At 46.1% G+C, this 26,163-nt stretch overlaps 2 protein-coding genes across 2 annotated transcripts; both read left to right on the top strand.

Moving 5' to 3' along the window:
* The first annotated feature begins 10,959 nt into the window (after positions 1-10,959).
* On the top strand, positions 10,960-15,537 carry LOC121547452 (zinc finger protein 540-like). Its single transcript, XM_041858752.1, has 7 exons — positions 10,960-11,105; positions 11,697-11,899; positions 12,010-12,111; positions 12,235-12,324; positions 12,521-12,631; positions 12,751-12,874; positions 12,984-15,537. The coding sequence occupies exons 1-7, from the start codon at positions 11,078-11,080 to the stop codon at positions 15,341-15,343; spliced, it is 3,018 nt and encodes a 1,005-aa protein (XP_041714686.1). The 5' UTR covers positions 10,960-11,077; the 3' UTR covers positions 15,344-15,537.
* A 4,242-nt stretch (positions 15,538-19,779) lies between these two features.
* Positions 19,780-25,076, top strand: LOC121547453 (cerebellar degeneration-related protein 2). Its single transcript, XM_045209706.1, has 4 exons — positions 19,780-20,079; positions 21,080-21,192; positions 24,374-24,522; positions 24,753-25,076. The coding sequence occupies exons 1-4, from the start codon at positions 19,986-19,988 to the stop codon at positions 24,925-24,927; spliced, it is 531 nt and encodes a 176-aa protein (XP_045065641.1). The 5' UTR covers positions 19,780-19,985; the 3' UTR covers positions 24,928-25,076.
* The last annotated feature ends 1,087 nt before the right edge of the window (positions 25,077-26,163 follow it).

Below are 26,163 nucleotides of genomic sequence, written 5' to 3' on the forward strand. Positions count from 1 at the left end.
TATCTCCCTGACTAATTTTAAGCGTCAGTTGTCAGAGCAGCTTACCGATCACTGCACCTGTACACAGCCATTCTGAAATTAGCCCACCCAACTACCTCATCCCCATATTGTTTTTTATTTTGCTAATTTGCACCCCAGTATCTCTATTTGCACATCATCTTTTGCACATCTATCATTCCAGTGTTAATACGAAATTGTAACTATTTTGCACTATGGCCTATTTATTGCCTTACCTCCATAACTTACTACATTCGCACACACTGTATATATATTTTCTGTTGTATTTTTGACTTTATGTTTTGTTTACCCCATATGTAACTATGTGTTGTTGTTTTTATCGCACTGCTTTGCTTTATCTTGGCCAGGTCGCAGTTGTAAATGAGAACTTGTTCTTAACTGGCTTACTTGGTTAAATAAAGGTGAAATAAATCAAATAAAAATCAAAGTTGAGATATCTGCCAGGCACGCAGAGATACTTGTCACCACCTGGGTGTCAGAAGGGGGGAAGGAGAAAAGTAGTTGAGTGTCATCCGCATAGCAATGATAGGAGAGACCATGTGAGGATATGATGGAGCCCAGTGACCTGGTGTATAGAAAGAAGAAGAGAGGGCCTAGAACCAAGCCCTGTGGGACCCCAGTAGTGAGAGTACATGGTGCAGACACAGACCCTCTCCACATCACCTGGTAGGAGAGGCCTGCCAGGTAGGATGCAATCGAAGAGTGTGCATAGCCTGAGACACCCAGCCCTGAGAGGGTGGAGAGGAGGATCTGATGGTTCACGGTGTCGAAGGCAGCGGATAGATCTAGGAGGATGAGAACAGAGGAGAGAGATTCAGCTTTGGCAGTGCAGAGAGCCTCCGTGACACAGAGAAGAGCAGTCTCGGTTGAGTGACCCGTCTTGAAGCCTGACTGGTTAGGGTCAAGAAGCTCGTTCTGAGAGAGATAATGAGAAAGTTGATCAAAGACGCTCAAGTGTTTTGGAAAGAAAAGAAAGAAGGGAGACAGGTCTATAGTTTTTGACATTGGATGAGTCGAGTGTTGCTTTCTTGAGGAGGGGAGCAACTCAGGCCATTTTGAAGTCATAGGGGACGCAGCCAGTGGTCAGGGATGAGTTGATGAGGGAAGTGAGGAATGGGAGGAGGTCTAACAGACTCTCCCCACTGTATTTGTAAGCAGGGACACGATCAATATGGACACCATCCAAAGTACATATGCTTAAATCATGAGAGTTATTTTTATGCGCTCTAGAGAACAACATATACTTAGTTTTACCTGCATTCAGTACTAATTTCAGGTCAATAAAGTTTTTCTGTAATACAATGAAGGCAGGCTGTAGTTCAGCTAGAGCCTGGTCATCTGTGGGGGCAATAGCATACACAAAAGTATCATCAGCGTACAAGTGCAGGTTACAATTTTTTACAGACAAATCAATATTGTAAATGTAAACAGTAAAATGTACAGGACCAAGAATAGACCCCTGCGGGACACCTTTTGTAATATCCAGGAAATGTGTCAAACACAAGGCCCGCGGGCCGAATCCGGCCGTGACACATTTCTATCCGGCCCGCGCAATATTTGGGTTGTCAATTAATTTTGGCCCGCTTCCATACAGCCTGCGATGTGTTGCACTTCAAATCGCAGCAAGCACTGCCAATGTGCTGCATGCCAAACTGCAGTGCTAATTAGCTACTAATGTGGCTATCCTAAAGAACTACAAATGCCATGATGATCTGGACGAGACTGCCTGTTATGATGAGTTTCTCGGGTATCAAAGAATCAAGGATGCAAGGATATACTTAGACACTTTGTAGACAGTTAATGTAAATGTTTAATGATCGGTACCGGGTTCGTTACAACAATGACCAGAGCTTTGCCCTTGGTGTTACGAACTAACTTGAACAAAGAAGACACTCTACCTTATATACCTTCTGTTACCCTCTTCTTGGCATACATCTGGTAAGTCTCCATGGGCACTCCCTGTCTTTGATGTTCATCACCCTTATCCCAAGTCAGTATCCTGTCCATCAATCATGCTATCCTAAACATCAGTAATCTCCTTTGACATAATGGAATGTAGACTTTCTGTCTCCTAACCACTTATCTAGTAACTCTAACCTGTTCCCCACGATACTATGACATGACATCATTACACTATAAAAACATCATATCACTGCCGAAGCAAGGCAAATGTAAGAATCTCTGGATAAACAATCTAATGTTAGCTAAATATAGGAATTAATAAAATGGTAAAATGTATTTAAATGTCTAATTCTGTGAACTGTCTTGTGCAAGTTTTAAATTGACACAATACCTGTTAGCAAAGGTTTCAGCTAGAGATGACATGCAGGAGCTTGCAGGGATTTGTAGTCTTGCATGATGTCTACTTTGATGCTAATTAGCATTTTCGAATCTTAGAGTAAATAGAGCCGAATAGATTGATAAAAGTCACCTTGTCCGAGAGAGATTTACATGGTTATCAAAACGTCACGCCAGAGAAAGCCTATACGAAACACAACCCTTATTTGAAGTGTTTCTTAAATTCCCTATGGGAAAAATGAATGGTGGAGAAACGATTGGAACCATTTCCCTGTTTGACCGCCTGGTTTTATGGGTATTAGGACACCTCCACTTTGGGGCTCTATATGGTGATCGGAGTATGGGCGAGTGGGTGTGTCGAACAGAAGGTAGTGGGTGTGTCAAAAGGAGTGGGTGTGTCAAAAGGAAAGTAATGGGTGTGTGGAAAGGAGTGGGTGTCTCTAGGTTAGATGGTTCCTTCCGTTTCTTACCATGCAGCTACCGTTCATTGAGGTACCGTACCGCAAGAGTTTGGACTTCTGTTTTTAAGCCAGAGTAGGAGTCTGAGTAATATTTCACTGTTAGTTTTACACAAGTAATTGTACATTTTCAGTTATTAAACTGACAATGTTTTATTTTTTATTAAAAGTATTGATGATGGGTGTATTGTTGCTTCATGTGTTGTATGCATGAAGCAACTCATTTCGACACACCCACTACTTTCCTTTCGACACGCCCACTCCTTTCCTTTCGACACACCCACTCATTTCCACACGCCCACTACTTTCCTTTCGACACACCCACTCACCCATATTCCGGTCGCCATATTGAGATGCAGATACCCCCTTCTCCTTCAAGTCGGCAGGCAGGCCGATACAACAACACATGTGCACTGGTCGCCGGTTTATCGACTCGTCATGCAGCCCAATCAGCGACACAAAACATTAATGAGTGGCAACAAATCTGCCCAATTAGCTGATTCGCTTTCCATATACCCACTCCACAGATAGAACAATGAGACAGATATTTCACCGGATGTATAAATGTGAAGCATCCGCTTGGCGGCCCATTGGCCGGCAGTGGGAGAAGATGGAACGAGATGGATTTTGGCTGACATCGTGCTAATTTTCTCATAGATTAAACATTTAATCTCAATACAGTTTTCTGTTCCCAAAACTGAAATCTGTTACGAACAGAGTGGACAAAGTTTTGTAGACTTTACTTAAATTTTTTTTTTTTTTTGAATGAGTGCAGAGGCGAATTGAGTTATTGCAAATGCGCACTTCACAGAGTAGGTGTTCCCTAACGGAAATATGCAAATGTGTGCTAGAACGCGGCAATAGGATCTCGCTAGATCGTCCTTGGCTCTGCCCACCTCCTTGCTTGTTCTGCCCACTATGACTAATTTGTTCCCGTTTGAAACGACGGGCTGTGGTCTCTTGGTATAGTTATAAAAATCTTTGCCCACTCCTTTTAACACACCCACTCACCCATACTTCGGTCGCCATTTTGGGCTGCAGCTTCCCATACTTTCATAAAAGCATTTCCACCAACATTTCTCGCAGAATTAATTTTACAGACACAAAAATATCTCACCTGGTCTAGCGTATATTGTTTTGTCGACATTTTGAAAGTTTACAGAAAAAAATTATGTTTCCATCAGGCCTGTCATTACATGTTTTATTCGACATGTACTTTACTCGCATGAAAAGGTTGGATGGAAACCTGGTTACTGAGCAATTATTGCACACAATTTTTCTTGAGGCAAGTCTAAGTTTGGTAGCCGAAGTCTACGCCCCTTCTTTGGTGATCGGTCAACAGTACAACAGGAGTGGGAACATGAAGTGTTTGTTGCTATTCAACAAGTTTTCATGATTTTTCTTTTACGAGAAACACTGCACCAAGCATCTTATGTAGATGTACAGTAAGATTGTGCGACTAAGACATCCTTGACAAAAACAACAAAATGTCTGACATTTCTTGATTGATTTTAGATTAATTCAGACTACTTTGAGGTAGTACTTCTGGCAATGTTGTTGCTACGGTGGCTCTAGAGGGACAAACAACAGTAATATTTATGCTTTTTCTCTAGGCAAAACATTGTATTGTAGCGACCCGCACAGACAGCTGTGTGTTATGTGTTAGGCTAGTAGATGGTTGTGTTGTACCTACCAGTACCCAGTGTTCGCAGGGTCCGACATGTCAATCAACCTGCTATCTGCCAATCACGGGAATGCCTGGAATGTTCTGATGCCGGGCATCCTGGCGGTTGGCGGAGTGGCGTGGAGGGGGGTTGGGCAGGGGGATGGAGCATTGGAAGTTAAGACCAGGTTTAGCCTTTGTTCTCTCTCTTTTTACGTCTGGGCTTCACAAGAGAAGGTCACGATTGGCTTGTGGGTTATCTTTCATTTATTTGGCGTGGGCTACGCCAAACAGTAGCCTGTGTAAAGTTGGTTTAATAAACCGTCCATTCGTAAACTCAATCCTCTGTCTGGACAGTTGTTCTTTTATGATCTAGTCAGGTCATTACATTGGTGTCAGAAGTAAAAACGTTGATAAAAGTTAGCCAGCTAGCTAGCTGACTTCTGTGGCTAGCTACCGTAGGTGAGAACGGGGGTTGAAGATGCTTCGAGGGAATCCGAAAGTGAAGGTGGAGGTAGGGGACGATTATGGCCAAGGAGGTGCGTGTGCATGGACGTCGGGGGTTCTGGCTGAGGAGATCACCAGGGCATCGGAGCCCAGAGGCCGCTTGAGGGAGGACGTTAGAGTGATGGCGGCTGAAGCGGGCATGAGTGCTTCGTCGACTGTGTTTCGCGCGGATTCTGGTGGGCGGACCGAAGGGGGTGACGTCGACGCGCGGGACGAGGAATCTGGGGCTCAGGATGTAAACAAACATGGCGGCGCCCAGTTCCCGGCTGCGTCCGTATCCGTTAAGACCCCGAAGTATTCCGGTAAGGCGGATTGGGAAGCTTTTCATGCTCAGTTTGAACTGTTAGCTCATTTTAGGGGGTGGTCGGATGAAGATAGGGCACTGCAGTTGGCTTTATGACTCACGGATGAAGCTCTGGCCTGTTTGATATTGATTAGCCCCGAGGACAGACGTGATTATGGTCCTTTAGTGGGAGCACTGAGGAGGCGCTATGGACAGTGTGTACAGCCCGGGCTACTGCGCTCCGAACTGAGTAATAGACGCAGGCAGCTTGGAGAGCCTCTACGGGTGCTAGCTAATGACATTGAGAGCCTCTCTCGGCGGGCATATGCTCACATGCCCCCCTCCGTGCAGAGCGAGCTAGCACGGGACCAGTTCATACAGGCGCTCTCTCCTACGGAGCTGCGCATACAGACCCAGCTGGCTCATCCTGAGTCATTGCAGGTAGCCTTGGAGATGGCTTTGGAGAGGGGAGCTGGTGTGGGCTGGGGCTTCAGCTGGGGCTTTGGTGGGGGTGCAGGGAGACAGACCCTCTGTGCGAGCTGGGGGCAGAGCAGCCCGGAGCCGGAAAAGCCTGCATGGGTGGCTGAAATGACAGAACTCATTCGTGCTGTGTCGCTACAGGCGGCACGAAACACACGCCCTGGTCCCAGGGTCTGCTGGGGTTGTGGCCAGCCAGGCCATCTGCGCCGACATTGCCCCATGTCCCCCAGAGCTCAGGGAAACGGCTCGGGGTCCGCATAGACCGGGTAGTGCGGACCCCCTGGCTTTCTATCCCAACCACCATCTTCTTCAGGAGGAGCCCACCGGCACAGACGGGGAAGCAAGGCTCCACTTCCCCCAGAAGCAGACGAGGGCAAGCGGATGGAGCCTGTTGTTGTGGTGGGCCGGACCTGTGTTGGGGACTTTTGTCATGTCCCTGTCACTGTGGAGGGGGTGCCCTGCTCCGCCCTGGTGGACACTGGGTCCACAGTAACCCTGGTGAGGCCAGATATTGTGCCAGGTTGGACTCAGTGTGAGCCTACAACTGTGCAGCTCCGCACAGTCACAGGTGAGCTGGCACCCATGAAAGGGAAGGGAATAATGACTCTGACAGTAGGGGGCAGGACTGTGCGTCATCCTGTGTGGGTGGCGGCTGTGCAGGACCCTTGTATCCTGGGGTTGGACTTTCTTAGGAGCACAGGCTGCCAGTTAGACCTAAATAGGGGCACACTGAGCTTCCAGGGAGGGCCGGAGGTCACCATGGCCCCTAATGTCACATTCACTCAACCCAACAAACCCTTTACTCCAACAGTTAAAGCAGCAGAGACTCATGGCTGCCCCCCCTCCCCCACATCTGGGTGTGACTTTTCCCCAGCCCCCCTGTCACCTACGGCGTTGCGTTACATTCCCCCAGCTACCTCCACGACACAGTCCTCTATGGGGGAGGAACTGTGTTGGTCTTGACCCCGAGCAGCAGGAACGGTTGAGGCAGTTGCTGTTTGAATTCAGAGACAGCTTTGCGCTGAGTGAGGAAGAGGTGGGTCAGACTCATCTGGTGCAGCATGAGATCGACACAGGTGATGCTCGACCTATCAAGATGCGTCCCCGCCGTATCCCGCTGGCACAACAGGAGGCGGCAGACAAGGCTGTGTTGGAGATGCAGCGGGCAGACTTCATTGAGCCCTCAGACAGCCCCTGGGCGGCGCCAGTCGTCATGGTTCCGAAGAAGGGGGGCAAGCTGAGGTTCTGTGCGGACTACAGGCGGCTGAATGAGGTAACCAGGAAGGACTCATACCCCATACCACGTATCGATGAGTCGCTGGACCTGGTTAGGGGGTCCTCCTGGTTCTCCTCACTAGACCTCCGCAGTGGCTACTGGCAGGTGCCCCTCTCCCCAGAGGACAGAGCCAAAACTGCGTTCTCCACTAACAGAGGACACTGGCAGTTCAAGGTCCTGTGCTTTGGCCTGTGCAACGCTCCAGCTACTTTTGAGCGTTTGATGGACAGGGTGCTGGATGGCATCCCCCGACAGCAGTGTCTGGTATACCTCGATGACATCCTGGCCCATGGCAGCTCCTTCCAGTCAGCCCTGGGGGCGCTACGGTGTGTGCTGGAGAGGGTGGCTGCCGCAGGTCTGAAGCTCCACCCCGAGAAGTGCCACTTCATGAGGAGAGAGGTGCCCTTCTTGGGCCACCGAGTGGGGAAGGAGGGGATCAGCACCATGGAGGACAAGGTAGCGGCTGTCAGAGACTGGCCCACCCCCACCGACCAGCGTCAGCTGAAGAGCTTCCTGGGCCTGGCCTCGTACTACAGGAGGTTTGTACGGGGCTTCTCAAGCGTTGCTGCTCCACTGAACCGCCTGCTGCCGAAGGACAAGGCTTTCACTTGGACAGTGGAGTGTGAGGAGGCGTTCAACACCCTCAAACGTGCACTGATCGAGGCCCCCGTGCTCGCCCCCCCTGACCTCACATTGCCCTTTATCCTGGACACAGACGCGAGCAATGTGGGCATGGGTGGGGTGCTGGCCCAGGTGGGGCCAGAGGGGGAGAGAGCGGTGGCGTACTTCAGCAAAACATTTGACAAACATGAGCGCCGCTACTGTGTCACCCGGCGGGAGCTCTTGGCTGTTGTGGCTTCCGTCAAACACTTCAAGTACTACCTGGGTGGTCTGCCCTTTACTGTAAGGACTGACCACTCTGCTCTCCAGTGGCTCATGTCTTTCAGAGAGCCAGAGGGGCAGGTGGCACGCTGGTTGGAGGAGCTTCAGACGTATGACTTCACGGTGGTGCACAGGGCAGGGGCACGCCACTCCAACGCCGAGTCCCGTCGGCCCTGTACTGCAGACGGCTGCCGCCACTGTGAACGGAGAGAGGGACGGGAGAGAGAGCTGTGTGCAGAGGAGGGGGTCTGTGCCACAGTGTGTCGGGCGAGCGGGCCTGTCTGCTGTGAGCTGCAGACTGTCGACGTGGCTGAATGGGGGCAGCAGCAGGGACGGGGCACAGACCTACAGCCAGTGCTACAGTGGGTAGAGGCGCAGGTGAGGCCACCATGGGAAGAGGTGACAGCGCTCTCACTCACGACCAAAGGGTTGTGGTCAAAGTTTGAGCGACTGCGGCTGGCTGATGGCGTGTTACAGCGGGCATGGAAGGAGTCAGCTACGGGGGAGGAGAGGTGGCAGGTGGTGGTCCCAAAAGCATTGCGGGAGGCTGTGCTCCAGAGTACTCATGGGGGTGGGGACTGGACACTTTGGGGTCACAAAAACACTGTGCCGCTCCGTCAGGGCTTTTACTGGGGGCAGCACAAGAGGGATGTGGAAGACTTTTGCCGCCGCTGTGACAACTGCACAGCGAGAAAGGGGCCCCCAGGCCGCTCTCATGCTCAGCTCCAACAGTTCCCAGTGGGGGCTCCCATGGAGAGGGTGGGAGTGGATGTAGTTGGGCCGTTCCCCACCACAGACAGTGGAAACCGCTGGGTGCTCACGGCCATGGACTATTTCACAAAATGGCCCGAGGCCTATGCTCTGCCTGACCAGGAGGCAGAGACCATCGTCGACGCCCTGACAGTGGGGGATGTTCAGCAGGTTTGGAGCTGCAGAGTCCATCCACAGCGACCAAGGCAGAAACTTTGAGTCCCGTGTGTTCGCCACCATGTGTGAGAGGCTGGGTATGCACAAGACCCGCACTACTCCTCTCCATCCTCAAAGTGATGGCCTTGTGGAGCGCTTCAACAAAACGCTTGGACAGCAGCTGGCCATCGTCTCTTCCAAACACCAGCGTGACTGGGACAAGCACCTGCCTATGGTCCTCATGGCATGCCGCTCCGCTGTCCAAGACTCCACCTCCTGCACGCCTGCCCTCCTCATGCTGGGGAGAGATCCGTACCCCTGCGGAGATGGCGCTTTGGTCGGCCCCTGGATAGCCCTCATGTTTCCCGGGGCCGGAGTATGCCCGGAGACTCCAGGACCGCCTGGAGACAGCCCACACCTTCGCCAGAGAGCAGCTGCTGAATGCAGGTGTGAGGCAGAAGAGGAACTATGACGTGCACACCCGGGGAAGGCACTTTGTGGCTGGGGAGCTGGTCTGGGTCTACAGCCCGCTAAGGAAAAAAGGCAGATGCCCCAAGTTGGACAGTCACTGGGTGGGACCCTGCAGTGTCCTGGAGAGGGTAGGGGAGGTTGTTTACCGGGTGCGGCTTCCTCCCAGGGGGAGAAAGGTGACACTGCACCGGGACAGGTTAGCCCCATATAGAGGGGCCTCTTCTCCCCAAACCCCAGGAACCCCCACAATTCCCCTCTCTGGCAATGACATTCTCCAGGCACCCACCCCCAGGTGCCGCAGACAAGGCTCCAGACAGCCCACTCCCCCTGTGTCACCGCGTGGTTCCCCAGAGCCACGGACTGTATTACCCGTTCCCGCTTCCTTGTCCCCATGTCCTTGCCTTCATCCCCTGGTTCCCAGAGGGGCACTCTGCGGCCATCACAGCCACGCAGGCAAAGGAGACCTCCGGGTCGCTTCAGAGACTTTGTTTGTTCCCTCGGGGACAAGGGACTTTGTGGTGGGGGTGCTGTGTAGCGACCCGCACAGACAGCTGTGTGTTATGTGTTAGGCTAGTAGATGGTTGTGTTGTACCTACCAGTACCCAGTGTTCGCGGGGTCCGAGCATGTCAATCAACCTGCTATCTGCCAATCACGGGAATGCCTGGAATGTTCTGATGCCGGGCATCCTGGCGGTTGGCGGAGTGGCGTGGAGGGGGGTTGGGCAGGGGGATGGAGCATTGGAAGTTAAGACCAGGTTTAGCCTTTGTTCTCTCTCTTTTTACGTCTGGGCTTCACAAGAGAAGGTCACGATTGGCTTGTGGGTTATCTTTCATTTATTTGGCGTGGGCTACGGCCAAACAGTAGCCTGTGTAAAGTTGGTTTAATAAACCGTCCATTCGTAAACTCAATTCTCTGTCTGGACAGTTGTTCTTTTATGATCTAGTCAGGTCATTACAGTATTAAACAATTTAAACAATTTAGGACTTTGTTTAGACTGAAGAACATACTGTATAGTACGTTTTTAGGAAGTATGAGCGCCTATCCGAGTTCTGCTAGAAGCAAACAGAACCTATGTATATGGACACCAAGTGGTCATGCCACAGATAGAAAATGTGCTTTAGTTATAAATGGTCGTGTTCGAAATCCATGATGCATTGTGGGGCAATGGTGACTGACTGATCTACACATAATAATGAGTAGTTATTGACGATGCTTTGTAGATCAGTCAGTCGGCTCAATGTCAAACAAGCCCAATATCTATATGTGGTTACGCTTGAGGAGCTACACGTTTACCGGTACTTCGTGTTACATTTAAATAGGTCCCCCGCAGTCTTGTTCGACAACGCACACACAGTGGCACCAAAGAGTATCTAATATATTGACAAGATTATCGAGTGACCACTCCAACAATGGAAATGCATATCCTCAAAGATGGACGGCAGGTGAGAGGAGGCGAGATCAGGTGGGACCATTCTAGCCAATGAGAGGGCAGAAACGCCACAACTCCGATATAAAGTTGTTTTCAAAGTTGCCGAAATGCCGCATTCGTAACAACCTAACCATTACGAAACGTCTATTCAATCAAATAAGCCTGACGCAGCAAATTAGCAATTACATATTTTGTTAACCAAATTCGCCACTAATGACCTCCATACAAAAATAACTTACCGTACTTCCTGGCCTTATTTTCGTGGACAGATTTTGAGCGGCGTAAACCCTCTCGCTTCGCCTCTTCCTCTCTGGTGATACTTTCTTATATGCAGTCATTGGGTGGCACACATTGGCAAAAACGATTGGCATTTTCGTGTGTTTGGTGTGACTGCAGTGGAGAGACATGCAAAAACAAATGTCTGGGGGGAAAGGTAACATATTTATAGCTAGCTATGCATAAGATACTAGCGCTAGATAGGACATACTTAGCTAGCAAGCTACTGTTTTGTGCGGGAACTGGACTCGTTCCAGAACGTCTAAAATATGTTTTGTGGGTCTGTTATTTGGAATTATTGAAGTTGTGCAGCATTTCTATACCTCTCTGATTTCATGCACGTTCTTCTATTGAATAAGGCAGTAGAATAATTAAACTTCCTTGACGTTTTAGCTTGCTAGCTAACAAGCTAATTTATTTGCTGCTTTGCGGTCGTTTCACCGCTTCTCTAGGCCCTTCCAGAAACAACCCCTACTACCTGTCCCCATTATTTTAGATCCACGCTTTGATCAACTCCCCTAAGCTAATCAAAAGGAAGACTCGGTGACTCCAAGAGAAGGGCTAGGGGTGGTTTCTGGATGGACAAGTTCTTCTCTCTCTCTCTCACTCACTCACAAAACATTCTTGACAATGACACACATAGTAACACATAGTATTGGCAAAATAGTTCCACAAGCTAAAATTTGATATGCCGTGCAATAATAGGTGCTTGATTTGTGAACAACCTACATCAAATTCTCTGTTTCAGGTCCCCCCCTTCCTCTCCCCTCTCTGCGCCTCATGGTCCCACCACTGCGGCTGGTCTCAGCAGCCATCTGGCAGACGGTCCAGCAGAGACACGTAATGGATTATGGGATGCTGGAAGAGTTTGTTACCATGGTCACAGAGATGGTTCCAGAGCTTCTGAACCTCAGACAGAAGGCCCAACTTATTCTGGGTCTTCGAGCACGGGTGAGAGAGAGGGGTTGAGCTGGTGCTCATCATTAAGGGGGGAAAGATGGGATATGATCATAATTAGTCATGTTGAAATAAGTCTCCTGACTGGTTTGTTCTGGTTTCAGCTGGTACTGGAGTTGTGTCGCTCCAAGCCGATCGCTGACCTCCAGACCATTCAGCCACACCTGGACAGGATAGAGATCCTCACACCTTTCTGGGGTACACAGGTGAGCTCCTAAGGACAGAGGCTCAGCAAAGGTTTACATCAGTCAGTCAATCAGCCAGTCAGTCAGTCCCACACAACTGATATGATAATGATCATTATAACAAAAGTATTTTCTTTCTTGCAGACTGATGATGGAGATTTATCTGAATCCAACTTTCTGGGGCTGATTCAAACCCTGCTGAACGACCCAGATGAGATGGAACACTTCTTCCAGGTCAGTGTGGCTTTGGAATAGCTGTGTAGGTGTACTACTACCCAGAAGTGCACGCTCACAATCCATCTTATTTATAAACCATGCTGACCAATGTTGACCTTTTTGTAAGGCTGTATGTGTCCATGCGAGTTGCAGGTGCCTAATGTTCTTATACCAGATGTGATTTATTTTATACTAATTTCTTATTCCCTCTCAGGATGTTTTTCCTGTGGAATTTGGCCCCAACTATGATGCAGCAATAGAGAAACTCATGTGTCAGTTTCTTTCAAGACTTGAGAAGCTACTTCCAGTATCAAACTTTCAACAGGTACTGAAATTAGAATAATACCATCATCAATTCAGTGAAGGATCACTATTCACAAAGGTTCATTCATAGAGTATCTTTTGAATCACCCCTAAATCGTATCTATTTTCCTTCTGTGTCAGGCTGCGTCCCTGCTCAGCGATGTCCCCTCTGTTCTGGAGGAATGTGTTCAGTCTGTGTCTCACCCTCAGCAGCTGAAAACCCTTCTTCAGTACTACAGAGACCTTGGCCAGCTGGACAACCATGGTAGGCATCTCTCACAGGACCCATGTAGATGTTGGCCAATCTTCTGTAGGGGACATTGACATTATTCACTATTTAACCATTGTCTTTAATTTCTTGCTTCCCTTTCTAGATACTCTGTCTTCTTCCGATGGGGACTGCATTCTCTCAGCTCTCTGTCTCCCTCCAGTAGAAAGGGTGGTGATTGCAACCGAACAGACAGAGTCAGAAACACAGACATTATCCTTGAACGTCTTTATGGATACATTCACCAAAGAGTTGGAGGTGGACTCTGCAACACTGACAGAGTACACAGAGATGGAACCCGGGACAAGTATGGATGTAATAGGAAGAGAGGAGAGGGTGGAATGTGAGAAAAGCAACAAACAAGCTATAGAGTTTGCTGACCCTGTGGAACATGAGGACATGGCGGTTCATGCCGGTAATGAAGAAGAGAATGTTCTGGGGATTGGACCAGTAGAAGATGAGACTGAAGGTATTGTTGAAGAAGTGGATCCCAGGTACGGAACAGTGATGGTTATCGGGGAAGATGGGGTGGCACAGCCTTATGAAGATTCAAGCATCAGAAAGCCCCAAATAAAAACTCAGAAAGACAGTGGAAGTCATGGAGAACAAATGAAAAGCATAGATGTATCTGATACGATTATATCCTCAATGCTTCACAAGCCTTCAGTGGAGCTTCAAAGAATTGACACTACTAACCTGATATTGCCATCTAGACCAGTTAGACAAAACAGGGGGCTTAAGATGAAGACATTGCTAGCACGAGAACGGAAACAAACCAAAACAGAATTTTCAGAAGAAAATACATTCAAGAAATGCCCAATTTGTGGGAAGACTTTCAGTCGAGGTGCAGACATGAAGCGGCACCAGAAGATCCACACAGGTGAGCGCCCATTTCAGTGTCTCCAGTGTAGGAAACGCTTCCTGTATCATTTTGATCTGAGGAGACATCGGCAAAATGTGTGTAAAGTAGTTGTGTCAGAACCTGAAGGTGAAACATCCAAGCAGCTCAAAGGCAAAGGTGAAAGACCTGAAATGTCGAATAAGAGTTACAAGGACCCACAAAGCTTGGAGAAACCGAGACTAAAATGTGAAAAAGACTCCAAGAAAAGGCGTAGCAGATCTCCAGCTAGTGATGAGAAGGACTCTGAGATGCCCAGCGAAACAGTCCAGAAACCTGAGGGAGGAGACACGGAGCCATCCAGTGGTGTTCCTCTTGAGGCAACACCTGAGGACAGTGACTCGTCCTCAACCAGTACACCCCAGGACCCATCTTACGACCCATCTGGCGAACCTAGCAAGACCGAAAAACACAAACAGTCAAAAGTGTGCTGCATTTGCAAAAAACGTTTGCCAAAATCTTACAGCATGAAAGTTCACATGAGATCCCACTCAGATCTGCGCCCTCACAAATGTCCTCATTGTGGGCAGAAGTTCAAGAACATCTATGATATGAGGAAGCACATTGTAAAGACAGTGTGCAAGGTGCTGCGAGCTGATCCTGAAGAGGCCCAGGCCCAGGTAGATGCACTCACCCACAGCCCTCTCCACTGCACTGAGTGCAGTAGGATGTTTGCAGACCCAGTAAAGCTAGATAGACATAAGCTGTCGCACAAGCCTTTGAAATGCACCATGTGTGAAAACAGCTTCAACGGGGTCAAGCCCCTCAAGAAACACTATCTGGATGTCCATAAATTCAGCGGGCCATTCCTCTGCACCTCCTGTGATAAAAGCTACACTGATTTAGCAGCTCTGATCAGACACGAGAGGACTCACACCGGAGATCTCCCATACCAGTGCTCCCACTGTCCAAGGAAGTTCAACTTATCAGCGGTTCTTGTCGAACACGAGAGAATACATACAGGAGAGAAACGATGCCTTTGCTGGGAGTGTGGAAAGGGATTTATCAGCAATGCAAAACTGAAAATGCACATGCTGTGTGTTCACAGAAAACCTGAAGATAAACACTTTTCCTGCTCCCAGTGTGACAAATCTTACGCGTTACAAAGGACGTTACAAGTCCATGTGACGAGACATCATGCTGGGGTGCGTTTCCCGTGCACATACTGCGGTAAGCTGTTTCTGAACATGTCCTCATTGACAAGGCATGACCTGATTCACACTCAGGAGAGGCCTTTTAAATGCACCGAATTGGAGTGCGGCAAAAGTTTCAAATCGAAATCTGAAGTGAAGGTACACATGAGATACCATACTGGGGAGCGGCCATTCAAGTGTATTGTCTGTGGGAAGGGTTTTACTCAAAACTGTTATCTCACTCAACACATGCGAACTCATACAGGGGAGAAGCCATATCCGTGTTCTGTCTGTGGAAGAAAATTTGATGACTCTAGGAAACGGAAAAGACACATGATGATTCACACCGGAGAGAAGCCCCACAAATGTTTGAAATGTGAGAAAGCTTTCAGTCGGGCAGACCTTTTGAAAGCACATGACAGGAAAGAACACTGAGCAAGTTCAAGTCAAAGGATTTTGTTTTTGCTTTGTATTTTTTTCTGTATAGATGTTGGTAATAAACATTTTGTCCCTCAATGTTCTGAACCTATTCTGGATCTGTTCTGAAATATTGTTGTTTGCTGTCTTAACAATGAATGATCTAAGAAACATAACATGTCTGGGAATAGGTATCCCTGCTATGCTTTTAAGGACAAGAGTTGGAAATAATGCAAGCTATAAACACTGATGCAATGGCTTGGATGGTTGTTTAGTCAATGTGTTTTTATCTATCGCCATTCAAATAAAACCATATGTATTTTGGTGCAGATCCGTACTTGCCACTAGAGGGAGGTGGTCATCTTTCTCAAGCATCCATTCACACTTCACTCTGAATAAAAGTGGATAGGACTATGCTTTTGGAACATACCTTGTTTTTGTCAGTCAAAATAAGTTGTGCTTTCTGAAACGTATGGTGAAATGAATATATTTAGTGTTTAGTTTTGTATGTTAAATAATTGGACAAAAACATGAGGGCAGTGTCTGTTTATGAACAGTGATTGTCAGCAGCATCACATCACAAAGGTGGAGCTCAAAGTTCAAGATGTTCAGGGGTTTTCTAAGATAAGGCTCTAACATTATTCTACTGTCAGATAGATACTAGACTAGGCTATGTATGCTGTAGTGCATTCTACAACGGAAGGGGTTTTCTGCCAATCACACCCAAAAATGTTTCAGTTTTAATAATGGTCACTATGGCTGCTTTTAGAGGGGCGGCTCAATTCTGATATTTGTTTAACTAATTGTTCTTTTGACCAATCAGATCAGCGCTGAAAAATATCTGATGTGATTGGTCAAAAGACCAATTAGTGGAAAAAATATCAGAATTGGGCTGCCTGTCTAAACGCAGCCTATGAGACCCCTGGGCCTGTTCTCATGCATAGGGCTTAACTTTGTTGTTTCAAGTGAAAATAAAATGTATTGAATGAGTGTGAATTTAAAATATTTTTAAAATAATGCTTTCAGTAGTTCATTTGTATATTTATTATATGTATTTTATGGTCTGCGATAACTGTCTTTAATAGGTATATTGAAAGGTAGGCTATTAAGGTTGGCTGGAGTAGACATCAATGAAAGAATCATGTGCACTTGTTTTCCCAGACCCTACAAAATGCACATAGCCTAGTAGGCCCGTAAAGGAAGACAAGACTATTCATATTCGATAGTACAAGTCATCCAATGGCACACTCTTGGGATGCCTATGTAATTTCAACTTATCAGCAAGTGCAAAGGGAAGTGTGCATTGCGATAGTAACTGATAGAGAAGAACAGTACAGTATGTTGCCGGGGACTTGTATAATTGAGAGGTCCCGGGTGCCGTACGTTTTGCGAGCATGAAGAAGTCAGAGATAGCCAGACTAGTAAATTGGGCTAAGGAACAGAAGTTGGGTATTAGAGAAAGGCCATCAGTGCATGTTCTGCAAGGAATACAGTGGATGAAGGCGTGGCATGAGCATGGTGAACGGATAGATGTGGTTATGGACAGCGGGAAGAAGGAGAAGAGCCGAGTGCAGAAGGAAGATGTGTGTTTAGGAAGAATACAAACCATACTCTGCTGTCTCTGATGGCTCAGAAATCTAACCTGACGAGAGTGAGGATGAATTACCTGTGGTGGCAGGAGTGATGAAGATCTCAGAGTACAAGCCTCACCCCGATGGTCATGCAAAGGATGATTCTGGCTCATTGGGAGTGACATTTTTTGAGAAAGTGGATCCCTGCCTTTTGGCTGACCCACATGTAGTCTCAGGCTGGGTAGAAAATAAGTTGTGTACTGTTAAATCGCTGAAGGCAGCTCCAAGTGGACTTGTGATGATTTTCTATGTTTCACGCGCCTTGGAACAAGACCTGTGACTTGCTTTGCTCTCTGGAGCAGAGCACCTTTGAGTGAATACTCAGGTGAATACTGGGGTGGCATTAAGTGTTGAGGTGGAGCAACTGAAATTGACCAGGTGGCGAGAGTGGTGAAACTGAGAAGACATTGTTCTTTTCAGTTTTGAAACAGAGTTTTTACCTGACAAAGTCATGTTAGGATATGTCAGAAGTGCCCAGTGCGAGAGAGACAGGTTAAGGTTGCCAGGGTCAGAATAGAACAGAATGTGGCATATGCTGAGGCAGTGAAGAGAGTAGAGGATGATGGGTCAAGGGTGAGTAGTAGGCCTAGGCCAATACAGAGTGATACAAATTTGGGCTTCAGTAAGGTTGGCTTTTTAGCATTCATTGCCAGTGTATACAATTGTACCGCAGAAATTGAATGTAAATCACAGAAAATAGATGTTGTGGTGGCAGCTGCAGAGAAGTACAGTTGTGGTCAAAAGTTTTGAGAATGACACAAATACTAATTTTCACAAAGTCTGCTGCCTCAGTTTTGATGATGGCAATTTGCATGTACTCCAGAATGTCATGAAGAGTGTGAAAAATGTATGCACTCACTAACTGTAAGTCGCTCTGGATAAGAGCGTCTGCTAAATGACTAAAATGTAAATGTAAGAGTGATCAGATGAATTGCAATTAGTTGCAAAGTCCCTCTTTGCCATGAAAATGAACATAATCCCCAAAAAAACATTTCCACTGCATTTCAGCCCTGCCACAAAAGGACCAGCTGCCATCATGTCAGTGATTCTCTCGTTAACACAGGTGAGAGTGTTGACAAGGACAAGGCTGGAGATCACTCTGTCATGCTGATTGAGTTAGAATAACAGACTGGAAGCTTTAAAAGGAGGGTGGTGCGTGAAATCATTGTTCTTCCTCTGTTAACCATGGTTACCTGCAAGGAAACACGTGCCGTCATCATTGCTTTGAACAAAAAGGGCTTCACAGGCAAGGATATTGCTGCTAGTAAGATTGCACCTAAATCAACCATTTATCGGATCATCAAGAACTACAAGGAGAGAGGTTCAGTTGTTGTAAACATGGCGTCAGGGCGCCCAAGAAAGTCCAGCAAGCGCCAGGACCGTCTCCTAATGTTGATTCAGCTGTGGGATCGGGGCACCACCAGTGCAGAGCTTGCTCAGGAATGGCAGCAGGCAGGTGTGAGTGCATCTGCACGCACAGGGAGGCGAAGACTTTTGGAGGATGGCCTGGTGTCAAGAAGGGCAGCAAAGAAGCCACTTCTCTCCAGGAAAAACATCAGGGACAGACTGATATTCTGCAAAAGGTACAGGGATTGGACTGTTGAGGACTGGGGTAAAGTCATTTTGATGCATCCCCTTTCTGATTGTTTGGGGCATCCGGAAAACACCTTGTCCGGAGAAGACAAGGTGAGTGCTACCATCAGTCCTGTGTCATGCCAACAGTAAAGCATCCTGAGACCATTCATGTGTGGGGTTGCTCCTCAGCCAAGGGAATGGGCTCACTCACAATTTTGCCTAAGAACAGAGCCATGAATAAAGAATAGTACCAACACATCCTCCGAGAGCAACTTCTCCCAACCATCCAAGAACAGTTTGGTGACGACCAATGCCTTTTCCAGCATGATGGAGCACCTTGCCATAAGGCAAAAGTGATAACTAAGTGGCTCAGGGAACAAAACATCGACATTTTGGGTGCATGGCCAGGAAACTCCCCAGACCTTAATCCCATTGAGAACTTGTGGTCGATCCTCAAGAGGCGGGTGGACAAACAAAACCCCACATATTCTGACAAACTCCAAGCATTGATTATGCAACAATGGGCTGCCATCAGTCAGGATGTGGCCCAGAAGTTATTTGACAGCATGCCAGGGTGGATTGCAGAGGTCTTGAAAAAGAAGTGTCAACACCGCAAATATTGACTCTTTGAATAAACTTAATGTAATTGTCAATAAAAGCCTTTGACACTTATAGAATGCTTGTAATTATACTTCAGTATACCATAGTAACATCTGACAAAAATATATCATAACACTGAAGCAGCGAACTTTGTGAAGACCAATACTTGTGTCATTCTCAAAACTTTTCACCACGACTGTACTTAGGTGTATGACAGTGGAGGATGCTGAGGGGAGGACGCCTCATAATAATGTCTGGAATAAAGTGTTATGACTGAAATGGAGTGAATGGAATGTTATCAAACACACAACCATGTGTTTGATACCATTCCATTCACTAAATTCCAGCCATTATTATGAGCCGTCCTCCCCTCAGCAGCCCCCACTGGTGTACAAGGCTTTACTACAGAAGAGTTACAAGGTGTGTTGAACGAAAGAGTCCCGTCCTCCCAGGCTGTTGTTCTGGTGTAGGATCGGTTAGGGTCAAAGTAGTGGAATAGGGTGGTGTTTTTAGTTTTTTTTCTGTAGCGCAAAATGTAACGTGATCGACCACACACTACCGCACAGTAGGTGGCGGCATGCACAAACAAAATGTGTGAACGCCATGATACCAAAGAAGGAGAAGAAGATTTGAGCAGTACGAGTTTACTGACGTGGTAAACGCTACGTTGCTGCTGGAGGCAGTTTCATCATACTGTGGTTGTAGCCGACGGAAAGACATCGGCTTTAGACAGCGCCAGCTGATGAGGGGAAACGCATTTGGTGGATTATTATACCTCAAATGCATATTGCATTGTCTGCGAAATTAGTCTCCTACCTATTCCAATGAAAGCCCATTGATCAGTCGGGGATTTAATGTGGCCGAAGATGCTTACAGATATGATTGAGGTGGAAGAATTCGAAATCAAGGAGGAAGAACCTTGGTATGACAAGCAGGACCTTGAGCGTGGTAAATATGATTCTATCCATAATGATGACCGAGACTGGGAAAGCGCGGGTCCACCTGTGCTGTGCTTATCAGTGGCCGGCAGCAACAACCTAGCAGTGGCCACAATTTGACATAGCGTAAGGCAAAATTATTTTCAAGCAGGTGCTGAAACAATGAGCTCTTGGTGCACCGCCTTTTTCATATGGCAGGTGTCATGTCACTATCAAATGTAGTAGGCTACAGGCTACCGGACACATTTGGTAGCCTACTGCGGCAGAACACTGTCGGACTTCAGACAAATATATGAAGGTTGTCTCAAGCAGAATTTCCATCACACCCGAGGGTAGCATTCCACCGCCATGGATGAAGGAACCAACCATTTGAAAAAATGAATCCTTTGTCTTAGTTTTTCTACTCATTTTCATCTCTGCATATTAAGGTTTTATTCCACTAATTTATATTGTTCAAGATCTATCATTGACCATCTATTGATGAATGCTGGAATAGAAATATAAGGAAATGGGGAAATAGCTCTAGAAACATCTATTCAGTTTTCATGCTCATAAACTCGCCCCATTACAAATCCTGTATATGAGAGACTGTCTCACAACGCATGAATTAGGCCAGAGTGATGAAGGTAGATTTGTTTTGTACCTTTCTGATTGTAAATGCCCTGACTTGGGTCAAATAGCCTACATATCTCCAATATATTTGTGGTGTGCTTGATTTATCTATTTTGGGACTATGTTCTATTGTAGGCTATTGTTGGCAAACTACTGTAAATGAAGGGTAGCACAAGTAACATGTATTTGACCCACCAACACAGGTAGGATGTCTGCAAGATAGATGCATGTACCTGACCTTGAGCATTGAGGCACAGACACAGCCATAGATGCACTGTGCACTCTGCCACCTCTTGTCGCACTAATGGCCACGTCTTTGCCCAAGCCTTTATTTAATTAGTGACAGACAGTGATCATTTATAGATCCTGTTCTCTGATCTCTCTTTCCTCCCATGCAGACCTGCACCTGGCTGCTGAGCTGGGGAAGACCCTGCTGGACAGGAACAGAGAGCTGGAGCAGGGTCTGCAGCAGATGTACTCCACCAATCAGGAACAGCTACAGGAGATAGAGGTAAAGGTTAAACCAATCAGGTTGTAGCTACAAGGGTAGAGGTAACTGGGTTTGACCAATCAGGAGTCAGCAGGCAGACACAGTCCCAAACCATAGCTATAGGCATTTCCCGTAGTGTGCATGTTTTTGTTCCAGCCCAGTACAAGCACACATTATCCAGGTAATCAAGCACTAGTTGACACACCTGAGGCCTGTCCGTTAGGCTACAATCTGTTCCTGTTGAAAACAAGAGATGTTGAAAACAAGAGAAACTGCCCTCAGATTTGTGCTCCTTTAATTCCTTAATCAAATCAGTGTTCCAGATGAATAAAAGGCAGGCTACCATTAACTCCCTTTGAAGCAGAAATGAGAGGATTGAACCCTGATGGATTGATTACTTGATCTCTCGGCTGCACCTGTTGTTTACCATAGGTCCATGTAGGGTAGGACCCTAGAAACACAAAGGTTACAGAATAGAATGGGTACTTTAAAATGCAGACATTTAATCAGAAATGGTTTTGTCAAGACGAGGCTACAAAATCTATATTCCAATTGTTGTCTTTGTTTTTCAATACTATAAATCCCCAGGTAATAAGTGTTTACACTGTACTGTTTTGTTTTTGTGTGTACAGGATTACATCAACACCATTATCAAACAGTAGTGGACCAATTGGGATCTCTTACTCCTTTGAAAACAGCATACCCCATTGCTTTTCACCTTGTTCAGTGAAGTTTCAGAGGACAAGGAAAGATAGGCTGCCCATATCAGTTGTCCTCTTTTTTCGGACATACCTTTGAACCAACATTGCCGCCATTGTATTGTTGTGACTCAAAATAACTTTAGATTAAATAACCTCTCCATGCTAGAGAATCTATTTAACCAATTGAGTTTGTATTTAAATATCACATTCAGTCTTGGTGTTTTTTTTGTATCACTACTGAATCTATATTGTATGGTTAGCAAATGCCACTCATTTCCAGATGAGCTCTGGATTTAATTTCCCTGAGTAGGGTCAGCTCTGGATGTGCGACTCCTAAATCCTTCCCTGTCTCTGAAACTGCTGACTGACAGAATTAATCTCTCTAAAGGTGCCATCCATTTCATGACCTGACTGCATGTAGAAATGGCACAGGAGGAAGCTGATGCTGTGAATTATGTTATCTTGCCTATGTTATTTTACACTATAGATAACCGCCACCATTTTTCATAACTTAGTCTTTTGAATTCTGCATCATTAAATTATCTAAGTGAATAGCATTGCAAGATAATGTACAGCTCCTATGGACTGTAGAAGTATTTGTTTTATTGCTAGGATTTATGTTTTTAGTAGGTGTTTTGTGGCTGATCAGGATCTTAATGAGCTGACTAAAGGTTCACAGCATTCTCCATAGATATTGAATTGTTAAGTTAAAGTAAAGATGCCTTTAATAGAAAATTACTCAAGTATAAGTGAAAGTCACCCAGTAAAATACTACTTGAGTAAAATTCTAAAAGTATCTACACTGAACAAAAATATAAACGCAACATGTAAAGTGTTGGTTGCATAAGCTGAAATAAAAAGATCCCAGAAATTGTCCATACGCACAAAACAATTATTTATCTCATTTTGTGCACAAAATTGTTTACATACCTGTTAGTGAGCATTTCTCAGTTGACAAGACAATCCATCCACCTGACAGGTGTGGCATAACAAGAAGCTGATTAAACCGCATGATCATTACACAGGTGGACCTTGTGCTGGGTACAATAAAAGGCCACTCTAAAATGTGCAGTTTTGTCACACGACACAATGCCACAGATGTCTCAAGTTTTGAGTGAGTGTGCAATTGTCATACTGACTGCAGGAATGTCCACCAGAGCTGTTGCCAGAGAATTGAATGGTCATTTCTCTACCATAAGCCGCCTCCAACATCGTTTTAGAGAATTTGGCAGTATGTCCAACCGGCCTCGCAACTGCAGACCACGTGCATTGCGTTGTGTGGGCGAGCGGTTTGCTGATGTCAATGTTGTGAACAGAGTGTCCCATGGTGGCATTGGGGTTATGGTATGGGCAGGCAGGCATAAGCTACGGACAACGAACCCATTTTATTGATGGCAATTTTAATGCACAGAGATACCGTGACGAGATCCTGAGGCCCATTGTCGTGCCATTCATCTGCCGCCATCGCCTGCACGGCCCCATGTCGCAAGGATCTGTACACAATTCCTGGAAGCTGAAAATGTCCCAGTTCTTCCATGGCCTGCATACTCACCAGAAATGTCACCCATTGAGCATCTTTGGGATGCTCTGGATCGACGTGTACACCAATATCCAGTAATTTCACACAGCCATTGAAGAGGAGTGGGACAACATTCCACAGGCCACAATCACCAGCCTGATCAACTCTATGCAAAGGAGATGTGTCGCGCTGCATGAGGAAAATGGTGGTCACACCAGATACTGACTGGTTTTCTGATCCATGCCCCTACCTTTTTTAAGGTATCTGTGACCAACCGATGCATATCTGGATTCCCAGTCGTGAAATCCATAGATTAGGGCCTAATTAATTTATTTCAATTGACCGATGTTCCTTATATGAACTGTAACTCAGTAAAATCTTTGAAATTGTTGCATTTTATATTTTTGTTCAGTATAGTTTAAAATGTTATGGTGGAAAAGTGCTCAATTGTCATACTTGAGTAAAAGTAAAAAGTAAATGCTATACATTAAATTCCTTATATTAAGCAAACCAGATGGCACAATTAATTAATTTATTATTTATTTACGGACAGCCAGGGGCACACCAACACTCGGTATCATTTATAAACGCAGTATTTGTGTTTAGTGAGTCTCCCAGATCAGAGCAGTAGGGATAACAACGCGTAATATATTGATAGGTGCGTGAATTGGGCCATATTGCTGACCTGCCTGAGCATTCGAAATGTAACCAGTACTTTTGAGTGTCAGGGAAAATGTATGAAGTAAAAAGTACATATTTTCTTTAGGAAAGTAGTGGAGTAAAAGTTGTCAAAAATATAAATAGTAAAGTACAGACACCCCCAAAAACTACTTAAGTAGTACTTTAAAGTATTTCTACTTAATTACTTTACACCACTGTGTAATCTGGATTCAAATAAGAAATTAATTGTGAAGTTGAAGGTGGCCGGTTATGTGATGATACTGAGTCCTGGTTCTCTCCTCCTCCATCCCCCTCCCTCCAGTACCTGACTAAGCAGGTGGACCTCCTGAGGCAGGTGAATGACCAGCATGCTAAGGTGTACGAGCAGCTAGACCAGTCCTCCAGAGAGCAGGAGCAGAGCAACACCCGCCTGGTACAGGACAACAGGGCCGCCCAGCACAAGATCCAGGGGTGGGTTGAAACCTGAGGCTGCGTCCCACCCTCTTCACCCTTCTCGCACACTTTCTCACATTGATCTAACAATGGTGGAAACTCCCTCCAGCCAATGCTTAAACCAATCCTATGCATCTAAATCAATAATTTCTCCAGAGAATAGAGATGGAATGGTGAACGACTTGAGTTGGTGAGAGGAGAGCTAAATATGAGGGCAAAAGCAACATGATTAGTTGGTCTTTCTTCAGGCTCACAGAGATGATCGAGGCTCTGCAGACCCAGGTGGAGGATCTGCAACGTCAGGTAGAAGATCTGAAGACAGCCCCTGCTAATCCCCATTGGAAACCCCTTGCAGAGTCATGGCGGCCCTATGGGGCGCAGAGTGTGTCCTGCCTGAATGAGCTGCAACGCACACACAGGTGAGATCACAACACTCATACATGAAATACACACACTCGGTGGTCCCATTCTGTGAGCTTGTGTTGGCCTACCACTTCGTGGCTGAGACGTTTTTTCCCCCTAGATGTGTCCACTTCACAATAACAGCACTTACAGTTGACTGGGGAAGCTCTAGCAGGGCAGAAATTTGACAAACTGACTTGTTGGAAAGGTGGCATCCTATGACGGTGCCACGTTGAAAGTCACTGAGCTCTTCAGTAGGGGCCATTCTACTGCCAATGTTTGTCTATGGAGATTGCATGCCTGTGTGCTTGATTTGATACACCTGTCAGCAACAGGTGTGGCTGAAATAGCCAAATCCACTAATTTGAAGGGGTGTCCACATACTGTTGGCCATGTAGTGTATATAGATAAGTCGGGTCTGCATGGGGTTAAATGGACATGGCACAATAAGGTCAGATTCATCAAATGGAAAATGTATTATAATTTTTTTAATGGGGGTAGATCAGCTTTAATATTGCAGATAGATTGTAACTTCCATCAATGTAATTGTCTGCATCACTTTCAATCCCCCATATGTTTTTTTCCCTTGCATATATATATATATATATATATATATATATATATTCATATTATACTATACATATTTTATACATACATACATACATACATACATACAGTGGGGGAAAAAAGTATTTAGTCAGCCACCAATTGTGCAAGTTCTCCCACTTAAAAAGATGAGAGAGGCCTGTAATTTTCATCATAGGTACACGTCAACTATGACAGACAAATTGAGAAAAAAAAATCCAGAAAATCACATTTGTAGGATTTTTAATGAATTTATTTGCAAATTATGGTGGAAAATAAGTATTTGGTCACCTACAAACAAGCAAGATTTCTGGCTCTCACAGACCTGTAACTTCTTCTTTAAGAGGCTCCTCTGTCCTCCACTCGTTACCTGTATTAATGGCACCTGTTTGAACTTGTTATCAGGATAAAAGACACCTGTCCACAACCTCAAACAGTCACACTCCAAACTCCACTATGGCCAAGACCAAAGAGGCTGTCAAAGGACACCAGAAACAAAATTGTAGACCTGCACCCAGGCTGGGAAAACTGAATCTGCAATAGGTAAGCAGCTTGGTTTGAAGAAATCAACTGTGGGAGCAATTATTAGGAAATGGAAGACATACAAGACCACTGATAATCTCCCTCGATCTGGGGGCTCCACGCAAGATCTCACCCCGTAGGGTCAAAATG

Source organism: Coregonus clupeaformis, chromosome 31 (assembly GCF_020615455.1).
Source record: "Coregonus clupeaformis isolate EN_2021a chromosome 31, ASM2061545v1, whole genome shotgun sequence".
NCBI lineage: Eukaryota > Metazoa > Chordata > Actinopteri > Salmoniformes > Salmonidae > Coregonus > Coregonus clupeaformis.

What these genes read in the sequence shown, in the direction of transcription:
- LOC121547452 (XM_041858752.1), top strand. Translation starts at nt 11,078, where the DNA reads ATGCAAAAACAAATGTCTGGGGGGAAAG. An exon ending in TTCTGGGTCTTCGAGCACGG is followed by an intron (nt 11,900 to 12,009) that starts GTGAGAGAGAGG and finishes TTCTGGTTTCAG; the next exon opens with CTGGTACTGGAGTTGTGTCG. An exon ending in CACCTTTCTGGGGTACACAG is followed by an intron (nt 12,112 to 12,234) that starts GTGAGCTCCTAA and finishes TCTTTCTTGCAG; the next exon opens with ACTGATGATGGAGATTTATC.
- LOC121547453 (XM_045209706.1), top strand. Translation starts at nt 19,986, where the DNA reads ATGTGGCCGAAGATGCTTACAGATATGATTGAGGTGGAAGAATTCGAA. An exon ending in CAAGCAGGACCTTGAGCGTG is followed by an intron (nt 20,080 to 21,079) that starts GTAAATATGATT and finishes CCTCCCATGCAG; the next exon opens with ACCTGCACCTGGCTGCTGAG. An exon ending in GCCCAGCACAAGATCCAGGG is followed by an intron (nt 24,523 to 24,752) that starts GTGGGTTGAAAC and finishes GTCTTTCTTCAG; the next exon opens with GCTCACAGAGATGATCGAGG.